Genomic DNA, 11,691 nt, shown 5'->3' on the forward strand with positions numbered 1-11,691 from the left:
ATATAACAAGAATATGTTTGTAAAAAAAAGGATTTTTCTCACATCTCACAAGATTGCAATAAAATGTCTTCTGTATTGGATTCCCTTTTTGATTTCCAGTTACCTGGGCTTGAAATGCACTCAATATGTGCACATCTCCAACATTTGGAAAGTGAACAGTTTGACCCTGTGAAATGTGTTTATCAGCCTGCGTCCCCCTCCATGGATCTAATTAAACTTTCCACCAAGAGTGATTAAGAAGTAAACAACTTTACCAACTCTGGGCTGTTAATCCTTAGGCACTGTTAAGTGCTGTCCACACGATAACTATAAGGATGAGTTTGGAAAATCGTTCTAACTCAAATGACTGGCAGAGTCACACCACAACTATAATGACAACAACAGTGGCGAAACGATATTGTTAAGATCACTTTCAAAACGAAACACTGACAGCCAATCAAAATACATCCTTATATGCCACGGCAGACGACTGACCCCTAGATTCCACCGCCAGCAACCGTGGCCACTCTAGACAACGCTTGTGAGTCCACCAGTCGCGACGCAGCGTGTCGTAAAAGATTTCCAAAAGCGGGTCCCCCCTCCCTAAAAATATGTAACAAGTCTATTTTTGACGGAACCGCGTGGTGGCTCAACAGGCCGGGCAGGAAGTGGAAGGGATAGAGCATCCAAATGATGAAAGAAAACCACGGCACAGCCAGAACACTGTGCATCTCTGCCTGGTGGAATTTCGGTTTGAGAGTCAATCTTGAGTTTTGAAAGTTAAATCATACGGTCAGTGACGTTTGGCTGCTCTAATCCTTGGCTTTCTGAAGCTCTGAGCGTGGCGGTGTCAGTAGCACAGAGGTCCCCAGTAAATATAACTTTATTTTTAGATTCATAAAATGAACCCAAATTCACAATTACAAACGTATGTAGGATATTACTACGGACACTCCAGCAACCTTACATCACATCTGAATTTTTAGTGTATTATGTATTCTATAGTGTGTAGTGCGTGCTTGGTGACACCGTTTACAGTATATTATTGTTTATCCGTGTGGATGCTCAAAACGTTAATATCTCTAGCTCTTTCTGTAAAATGTGGGATGGATCCGCATGGATCGGGGCACAAAAAGGCAGACCATAGCTGGGTTGATGGCGAAGAGACACACGAAGGGGAAGCCCATTTGCTGGACCCTCAGAGGGTAGGGAGCATTGGAAGGTAGACAATCCTGTGGAAGAGCTGACAAGGGTAATGTGTGCATACTCAACTAAACATAGTTGTTTAGACCAGAGAACGGGTCGTGCATTTAATGGATTGGGTGACAGCATTGAAAACAGCATAACAAATGATACACTTGTGGTCAGACAAGAAAAAGTCATCAACAAAGAGCATTAAGGTTCAACCCCAAAGTAAAAACCAAGTCCAGGGTATGACCATGATTGTGGGTTGGCCCTGATACATGTTGTATTAAATTCAAAGACTGAGTTGTGCTTAAACACTCAGCAGCAAATTTATCAGATGCCTCATCTACATGTATATTAAAATCACCAACAATCAAGATTTTATCAAGTTTAACAACCACAGAAGATTACAACTTGGCAAATTCGGTTAGAAATCCTTTAGTTGGACCAGGTGGGCAATAAATCAACACACAGTAAAAATGATTAACCAGTCCAATTCTGAGCATAAGTGCCTCAAAGATGTTAAACTCACCAATGTCCACTGAGCAGCAGATAAACTCTTTGGTAAAAACAGCAGCTAGGCCTCCTTGATCGGACATCCTTGGCACACTGACAAAGTTACAGTCTGTGGGACACAGTTTAATCAGGGCCACGTTGTTGTCTCTGTAATAAACTAAAAGTCCAGATCGTGAGACACAAAGAAGTCCCTTAGGATCAAAGTCTTATTAGACACTGACCTTGCGTGAATTAATGCCATCTAAATCAGATTGGACTGCAATGGCTGATTATGGTTGCAGGTAATCTGGAACAGATTGCTACCATTTACTGTGGATTTATGAAAGGAGACACATTTCTCAACACATTTTCACTCCCAACTTGACAATTACTAATGTCTGGTCAGGATCCCCTTACTACTCCCTATCAATGTCGCTCTTCATTCAGCATCTTACAGCACCGCGGTCGAGTTGCTGCTCTGCCTCATGGGTCCTTTACAGACACTAAAAGGTGCCTTTTGCATCACGATCTAAAGTCCCTAACAATGGCAGGAAATACGACCAACAGGAGCGTTTTCCATCCTCATATCTAAATGTAACGGTCGCTGTTTTATTAGGTTTAGGCAGAAAAACAACTTGGTTCGGTTTAGGCAGAACACTTTAAAATCTGGTTACAGGGTATCTGTACATTTGTTACGTTACTTCACTTCGTTATGCATGTGTAAAGTAAAAAAATAAATGTTATTATATTATTTTCAAACAAGACACAAACCCCGGTCTCCTGGGTGAAAGTCTTGACAGGACTACAACAGCCAATATTTTGAATTGGAAAGATTACGTAATGGAGTACATGGTCAGGAAATTAGGTCAAACAATGCTGCGACTTCAGGCCTCAAGAGGTTGATGACGTTCTTCATATATTAGTAACTATTTTGGTGGAAAGGTTAATGAGATCCTTGGAGGGTGAAGCAATCTTATAAAAACATTCCACAGACTCAAACAGTTCACTTTCTGAAATTTGGAGATGAACACACACCAGGTGACTATCAAGGTCAGATACCTTTTGAAAGAGTAAGACACTTCAGTACAGGTTGGATGTTAGTATAATCATGAATGAAGATTTTATGGAAGCTAGCTATAAAATCTGCCTGTTTTATTACTGAACATTTAGTTTTAGACAACAATAATGGATGAGTTAAATGTAACATATATAACTCTGGGTGGGCATGTGGAAGTTGACAGATTCAGATATGTTTATTTTTTTATTATGTTCATAGCATATATTCTAATATTATGCAGTAATTCTATTATTGTGTACCTTATCTGGGTTCACCAAAACCTCCATGAGCCTATGTATATTTTCATTGCAGCTTTGACACTAAACTGTATTCTTTACAGCACTGCTATCTATCCAAAGCTTTTGTTTGACTTTTTATCTGAAAAACAGATCATATCTTATTCAGCCTGTCTCTTTCAATTTCAAATATTTTACTCTTTAGGCTGTTCAGAATTCTTACTGTTGTCAGCCATGGCCTATGACAGATATGTGTCTATATGTAAACCTCTGCAATATCACACTATCATGAGGAAAACCACAGTGAGTGTTTCCCTGTTGTTTGCTTGGCTTGTGCCTGCGTGTCATCTTGCAGTCCAAACAATATTAAGTTCTGACGCGAAACTGTGTGACTTAACTTTAAAAGGAATATTTTGTAACAATTCAATTTACAAACTTCAATGTGTGACACCAAGAGTAATTACTATATTTGGTATTGTTATTTTATTAGATCTCTCAATTCTGCCTATGCTTTTCATAGTTTTTACATACACAAAGATATTTATAATAACCTATCGAAGCTGCAGAAAAGTCAGGAAAAAAGCAGCAGATACCTGTTTACCCCACCTGATGGTTTTAATCAGTTTCTCCTGTTTGTTTGCATATGATGTCATTATAGCTCGAGTACAATCAAATTTTCCAAAAACTGCACGCATAATAATGATGTTACAAATAGTTTTGTATCATCCTTTGTTTAACCCACTCATATACGGGCTCAAAATGAAAGAAATTTCTAAACACCTCAAAAGGTTGTTCTGTTCAGCCAAATTTAATTGACGTAATAACACTGATTACTAATGTACAGACAATTCTTCTGAAATAATCATGCTGAGATGTGAATTGTTGAAAGGTATTAAATGTACGTACGTATTTCCATACCGTTTAAAGATACTCTTTACTGTTTGTTATGGGAACAGTAAGGTGTCTTGATTTAGAACAATGTAATAGCTAATATCTGTATTTATACAAAAAAACATTTTTATTCTACATTATCAACTCATCACAACTGATATGTAGACTTGTTTCTGTATTTTCCTTTGTCATGAATGTAATTAGCAAACTAAGTTGTTTTGAGCAACAATGATATTTGGTGTTCACCGCTGTTTTTTGTCTTTCACTGTAACACATTCTGACTCAGGAGTAAATCCCTATTTTTCACTTCAAGCTATGACTTTAATATTGATACTCCATCTTGACCATTTTCTTATTCACATTGAAAATAAATAGATTCACACTGGGAATTTCTTTGTACTTGGAATCTAAATAATGTACTTAATTAGAGCTTGTTTATGAAAAAAAAAAAACATTGAAATGGGAAGGATCCCACAACAGAGTTTGGGGCTAAGCCCCAAATGTCCTCAGAATGCTAATATCAGGCGCCGTCACGAGTCAAAACATGCTAGTGTCATTGCTAACCCTAACGTAAAAAAGAGAATGTTATGACTTTGAAGTCGTCATATAATGCCACATTATGATCCTGTCAGCTGCAAAAAGTAAGAAAAAACCAACAAACAAAATAATGATACAAACTAAAAAAATAAAAGGTCAACACAGAAGTTAGTTCAAATTTAGTTATTAAGATAAACCCTGTGAGATGTATCATCTCATTTTCAACATATAGCACAAAAAAATCAATGCAACATACATAAAACAGGAAAAAACAAAACAAAAACATCAACACATACATTAGGTTGATCAAAATAGTACAACCACAGTATAAATAAATAAACATTAGAGTGTGAGTGGATCAAATACAGTCAGGTATAAACATAAAAACAGTGACAGCTTCCTTAATAACAAAGTGCTTATGAAACAGATTCAAACAGCTTCTTAAAATCATCGACTGACTCTGCATTTTTATAATTAGGGGAAGATAGTTCCAGAGGGTGGGAGCAGCCACTGCAAAGGTTATGCCTAGATTTCACTGACCTTGTGTTGATTAATGTCATCTTAATTTGGCTGGATTACAATAGCTGATAATGGTTGTAGGTAATCAGGACCAGGTTGCTGCCATTTATTGTGGATTTATGAACCAGAGCACATTTCTTAGGCCTGAAGTTTGTGATGATGCAACAACTTATCCCTCCCAACTTAGAAAATTCTGACGCTTGGTCAGGACCCCTTGATGTCACTTTTTAACTCTCTAGGTACCTCTGTGGAGTCATTTAAACACACTTGCTCGGGACTCCTTGGCGTGATTTTTATCGTGCAGTGTAAAACCACTTGGGGTTAGGGAAAGACTGTAGGTGGGGCTAAAATCTTTACATTTGTTGCGTTACCTCACTTCTGTTATTTTTACACAAGACACGGACCCCGGTCTCCTGGGTGAAAGTCTTGACAGGACTACCACAGACAATATTTTAAGTTGGAAAGATTACGTAATGGAGCAAATGGTCAAGAAAAATAGGTTCAACAATGACTTCAGGCCTCCAGAGGTTAATGAAGTACTTTATATATAAGTAACTATTGGTGGAAAGTTTAATGAGATCCTTGGAGGGGAAAGCAATTTCATAAAAACTTTCCACAGACTCAAACAGTTCACTTTCTTAATTTTGGAAATGAACACACACCAGGTGACTTTCAAGGTCAGGTATCTATGAATGGGTAAGAGACTATAGTACAAGTTGGATGTTGGTATTATCATGAACGTGAGAGCTCTTTTTAGGAATTCATTCAAGCTTGTTATAAAATTGCTTTTTTTATTACTGAACATCTAAACATTTTCAAAACATTTAGTTTAAGGCAGAATTAATGGATGATGAGGCAAATGTAACTTATATAACTCTGGATGGGCATGTGGAAATTAACAAATACAGATATGTTTATTTTTTTATTATGTTTATAGTATATACTCTAATAATCTGCAGTAATTCTATTATTGTGTACCTTATCTGGGTTCACCAAAACCTCCATGAGCCTATGTACATTTTCATTGCTGCTTTGTTACTGAACTCTGTTGTTTACAGCACTAATATCTACCCAAAGCTTTTGATTGACTTTTTATCTGAAAAACAGGTCATATCTTATTCAGCCTGTCTATTTCAATTTTATATATTTTATACTTTTGCCAGTTCTGAATTCTTATTGTTGTCAGCTATGGCCTTTGACAGGTATGTGTCTATATGTAAACCTCTGCAATATCACAATGTCATGACAAAAACCACAGTGAGTGTTTCCCTGTTGTTTGCTTGGCTTGTGCCTGCGTGTCATATTGCAGTCCAAACAATATTGAGTTCTAAAGCAAAACTGTGTGACTTAACTCTAAAAGGAATATTTTGTAACAATTCAATTTACAAACTTCAATGTGAGACATCAAGAGTAATAACAATACATGGTGTTGTTAGTTCAGTAGATCTCGCAATTCTGCCTATGCTTTTCATAATTTTTACATACATCAAGATATTTATAGTAACTTATCGTAGTTGTAGAGAAGTCAGGAAAAAAGCTGCAGAGACCTGTTTACCCCACCTGTTGGTTTTAATCAGTGTCGCCATTTTGAGTGCATATGATATCAGTATAGCTCGAGTAGAATCCAATTTTACGAAAACTGCACACTTAATAATGATGTTACAAACAATTTTGTATCATTCTTTGTTTAATCCACTCATATACGGGCTAAAAATGAAAGAAATTTCTAAACACCTCAAAAGATTGTTCTGTCCAGCCAAATGTATTTGATGTAATAACACTGATTACTAATGTACAGACAATTCTTCTGAAATAATCATGCTGAGATGTGAATTGTTGAAAGGTATTTAATGTACGTACTTATTTCCATAACGTTTGTAAATACACTGTATTGTATTGTATTGTAATTTACTGTTAAAGAGACTCTTTACTGTTTGTTATTGGAACAGCAAGGTGTCTTGATTCTGAACGTACTGGCTAATATCTGTATTTATACAAAAAAAAAAGATTATTATTCTGCATTGTCAAGTCATCACAACTGATATGTAGACTTTTTCTGTATTTTACTTTACTGTCATTAATGTAATTAAATGTTATGGAAACAAACTATTTGGTGTTCACCGCTGTTTTTTTTCTCTTTCACTGTAACACATTCTGACTCAGGAGTAAATCCTTATTTTTCACTGCAAGCTATGACTTTAATATTGATACTCAACTCATGAGGGTGTCCGGTGGCCATCTTGACCATTTTCTTATTCACAGTGAAAATAAATTGATTCACACTGGGAATTTGGTTGTACTTGGAATGTAAATCAGGTACCAGAGTGCATAAAAAAGCCTCAAAATGGAGCTTGTTTATAAAAAAAACAACAACATTTGATTGGGTAGGATCCCGCAACAGATGTTGGGGCAAAGCCCCAAATGTCCTCAGGATGCTAATATCAGGCGCCGTCACGAATCAAAACATGCTAGTGTCATTACTAACCCTAACGCTAAAAAGAGAATGTTATGACTTTGAAGACGTCATATAATGTCACATTATGATCCTGTCAGCTGCAAAAAGTAAGCAAGGAGGTCAACTTTATTTATAAAACACCTTTCAACTCAAGGGTGACAAGGTGCTGTACAGCAACATTGAATAAAAAATAGAAAGTAAAAAGTAAATAGAAGAAGACACTGAAAAAACAAACAAAATAATAATACAAAATAAAAGGAATTCAGTTCAAATTTAGCTATTAGGATAAACCCCTTGAGATGTATCATCTCATTTTCAACATATAGCACAAAAAAATCAATGCAACATACATAAAACAGGAAAAAACTAAACAAAAACATCAACACATACATTAGGTTCGTCAAAATAGTACAACCACAATATAAATAAATAGACATTAGAGTGTGAGTGGATCACCAAATACAGTCAGGTATAAACATTATAAAAACAGTGACAGCTTCCTTAATAACAATAGCAGTCCATCTTAAAGTGAAAAGACGGCATGCTTAAACATCCCAAGTATGGTAATGGGTCTTATACTAAAAGGCAAATGATTCCATTCTGCTGGAGCTTTAAACTTAAAAGCTCTTTTGCAAATGGTTTCATAAAAGGAGGGACATAGAAATAAAGCTGATCAGAGTGCCAAACATGGTAATTTGAAGTAAAAGGTACAATATTCTGTTGTAAATAAGGAGGATATTTGAAATGATTACATTTAAATACACGTTGAAGCCAATGAATGTGTCTAACATTTAGAGATGGCCATTTAAGTGCATTTTACAGTATATACATTGTACAGTGGTGAGTGAGAAAATGAAATGCAAGGACAAATTTGCAGTCTATTTCATGCTGTGTTAAGTGGAACAAGGATTGATATAAATGCATTTTTATACACAACATCGCAATAGTCAAGAATCAAAACTATAAGCTGAAAGGCAAGTTTGTTACGAATACTGCGTATGAAGCAATTTCAAAATCGATGTAAATGATTAATTCCAAAGTTCATTTACTGTAAAGGCCCGGACACACAGAGCCGATATTCGGGCCGTTGGACAGTCTGGCGAGGTCAGTGACTCGAGTCTGTTGGGTGTGTTATGTGCCGTCGTCCGTCCGAGGGGCCGTCGTCCTTCATTTTGGTCGATTTGACATGTATAATCGGCGGGGCGGGCACTGCTAGCAGTCGGATTCAAATGACCCATCTGATTGGTAGAGTGCTAACCGGAAACGGGGAGCGGAATGAGCGTGACTAGAGTCTCTCACAATCTTTTAAACTGACCTTTGTTGATCTGAAATGAAGACAGATTCAGCAACTGCACGGCCTATTTCTCACTTAAAATGTTTTCAGAAACACGTTTTTCGGTGAACTATTTTAGTACAATATGAGATCGTATTCTGAACAAGCCGTCATGACAGTCTGTCGTTGAATTTCCGCAGAAACCAGACCCACGTGACTTGTTCGTCCAATCACCTGCCGGTTTTCATTTTTGGGCGACAATTCCGATTAGCGCCGCCTGCTTTTATGGAGACGTATTATGTCTCTTCGCTTTGGTGTGTTCCCAGGCACTTTTTTGACCAATTTGGGGAGACTGATCATCCCAAATGCCTTTTCTGCCGACGTTTGGCCGTCGGCTCTGTATGTCTGGGCCTTAACACATGTTCAATGTGTGATTTGAATGATAGTTTGGAATCAAGACATTCACAAAGATATTTAATCCTATCAACTTAATGCAGAGGATTGCCAATATTATAGGTTATAACACAGGCCCAAGTTCGGATTTGAGTTGTCTGATACCAAAGGTCATAATGTTAGACTTTGTTTTGTTGAGCAATAGTGTATTATGTAAAAGCCAAACTTTAATATGTTTAAATCAGATTGAAGAGAAGCTTGAATTTGTGGTAGATCATATATATATATATATATAAAAACAGTGTCATCAGCATGACGTTGTACAAAACAGGTATTGAAAATTGATGATAAATTATTCACATGAAAACAGAACAGGGGTGGTCCCAATGTTGAGCCCTGGGGCACACCACCTTGTTGAATTAAAAGATGAGATTTACTTACATTTAGGATGACACATTTTTTCTGTTATGCAAATATTAATTGAACTACAGAACTGCATTTTCAGATAGGCCAATAGTATGAAGCTTATCTAAATGAGATAGTAATCAACACAATCAAAAGCTTTAGTTAAATCAATAAAGATGGCACCTGTGGGTTCACCATTATCTGCAGCACAGAAGAAATCATTGGTAAATTTAAGTAGGGTGGTAGTTGTGTATTGGTGATAGGATATTTTTGACACTGAGATAATATGAAAGTTGATTATGAAGAAAAAGAGGTCAAACAATGCTGTGACTTCAGGCCTCCAGAGGTTAATGAAGTACTTTATCTATTAGTAACTATTGGTGGAAAGTTTAATGAGATCCTTGGAGGGCAAAGCAATTTCATAAAAACTTTCCACAGACTCAAACAGTTCACTTTCTAAATTTTGGAAATGAACACACACCAGGTGACTTTCAAGGTCAGGTATCTATGAATGGGTAAGAGACTATAGTACAAGTTGGATGTTGGTATTATCATGAACGTGAGAGCTCTTTTTAGGAATTCATTCACGCATGTTATAAAATTGCTTTTTTTCTTACTGAACATCTAAACATTTTCAAAACATTTAGTTTAAGACAGAATTAATGGATGATGAGGCAAATGTAACTTATATAACTCTGGATGGGCATGTGGAAGTTAACAAATACAGATATGTTTATTTTTTTATTATGTTCATAGTATATACTCTAATAATCTGCAGTAATTCTATTATTGTGTACCTTATCTGGGTTCACCAAAACCTCCATGAGCCTATGTACATTTTCATTGCTGCTTTGTTACTGAACTCTGTTGTTTACAGCACTAATATCTACCCAAAGCTTTTGATTGACTTTTTATCTGAAAAACAGGTCATATCTTATTCAGCCTGTCTATTTCAATTTTATATATTTTATACTTTCGGCAGTTCTGAATTCTTATTGTTGTCAGCCATGGCCTATGACAGGTATGTGTCTATATGTAAACCTCTGCAATATCACACTATCATGAGGAAATCCACAGTGAGTGTTTTCCTGTTGTTTGCTTGGCTTCTGCCTGCGTGTCATATTGCAGTCCCAACAATATTGAGTTCTAAAGCAAAACTGAGTGACTTAACTCTAAAAGGAATATTTTGTAACAATTCAATTTACAAACTTCAATGTGAGACATCAAGAGTAATAACAATTTATGGTGTTGTTAGTTTAGTAGATCTCTCAATTCTGCCTATGCTTTTCATAATTTTTACATACATCAAGATATTTATAGTAACTTATCGTAGTTGTAGAGAAGTCAGGAAAAAAGCTGCAGAGACCTGTTTACCCCACCTGTTGGTTTTAATCAGTTTCTCCATTTTGAGTGCATATGATATCAGTATAGCTCGAGTAGAATCCAATTTTTCGAAAACTGCACACTTAATAATGATGTTACAAACAATTTTGTATCATTCTTTGTTTAATCCACTCATATACGGGCTAAAAATGAAAGAAATTTCTAAACACCTCAAAAGATTGTTCTGTCCAGCCAAATGTATTTGATGTAATAACACTGATTACTAACGTACAGACACGTCTTCTGAAATAATCATGTTGAGATGTGAATTGTTGAAAGGTATTTAATGTAAGTACTTATTTCCATAACGTTTGCAAATAAACTTTACTGTGTATTTACTGTTACAGAGACTCTTTACTGTTTGTTATGGGAACAGCAAGGTGTCTTCATTTTGAACAATGTAATAGCTAATATCTGTATTTATACAAAAAAAAAAACATTTTATTCTACATTATCAAGTCATCACAACTGATATGTAGACTTGTTTCTGTATTTTACATTGTCATAAATGTAATTAGCAAACTAAGTTGTTTTGAGCAACAATGATATTTGGTGTTCACCGCTGTTTTTTTTCTCTTTCACTGTAACACATTCTGACTCAGGAGTAAATCCTTATTTTTCACTTCAAGCTATGACTTTAATATTGATACTTAACTCATGAGGGTGTCCGGTGGCCATCTTGACCATTTTCTTATTCACAGTGAAAATGAACTGATTCACACTGGGAATTTGGTTGTACTTGGAATGTAAATCAGGTACCAGAGTGCATAAAAAAGCCTCAAAATGGAGCTTGTTTATAAAAAAAAAACATTTGACTAGGCAGGATCCCGTAACAGAGGTTGGGGCAAAGCCCCAAATGTCCTCAGGATGCTAATATCAGGCG

The 11,691-nt window shown here is 36.1% G+C and overlaps 3 protein-coding genes across 3 annotated transcripts; all 3 read left to right on the top strand.

Moving 5' to 3' along the window:
* Positions 1-2,844: 2,844 nt before the first annotated feature.
* On the top strand, positions 2,845-3,768 carry LOC116046652 (olfactory receptor 11A1-like). The gene has a single exon (XM_031295050.1). It carries the CDS (start codon positions 2,845-2,847, stop codon positions 3,766-3,768), a length of 924 nt encoding a protein of 307 aa, XP_031150910.1.
* A 1,974-nt stretch (positions 3,769-5,742) lies between these two features.
* LOC116046638 (olfactory receptor 6K3-like) lies at positions 5,743-6,669 on the top strand. Its single transcript, XM_031295035.1, has one exon. It carries the CDS (start codon positions 5,743-5,745, stop codon positions 6,667-6,669), a length of 927 nt encoding a protein of 308 aa, XP_031150895.1.
* A 3,418-nt stretch (positions 6,670-10,087) lies between these two features.
* Positions 10,088-11,014, top strand: LOC116046708 (olfactory receptor 1-like). Its single transcript, XM_031295104.1, has one exon. The coding sequence runs from the start codon at positions 10,088-10,090 to the stop codon at positions 11,012-11,014; it is 927 nt and encodes a 308-aa protein (XP_031150964.1).
* The last annotated feature ends 677 nt before the right edge of the window (positions 11,015-11,691 follow it).

This window comes from Sander lucioperca, chromosome 8 (genome assembly GCF_008315115.2).
Source record: "Sander lucioperca isolate FBNREF2018 chromosome 8, SLUC_FBN_1.2, whole genome shotgun sequence".
In the NCBI taxonomy this organism is placed as follows: Eukaryota; Metazoa; Chordata; class Actinopteri; order Perciformes; family Percidae; genus Sander; species Sander lucioperca.

What these genes read in the sequence shown, in the direction of transcription:
- LOC116046652 (XM_031295050.1), top strand. Translation starts at nt 2,845, where the DNA reads ATGGATGAGTTAAATGTAACATATATAACTCTGGGTGGGCATGTGGAA.
- LOC116046638 (XM_031295035.1), top strand. Translation starts at nt 5,743, where the DNA reads ATGGATGATGAGGCAAATGTAACTTATATAACTCTGGATGGGCATGTG.
- LOC116046708 (XM_031295104.1), top strand. Translation starts at nt 10,088, where the DNA reads ATGGATGATGAGGCAAATGTAACTTATATAACTCTGGATGGGCATGTG.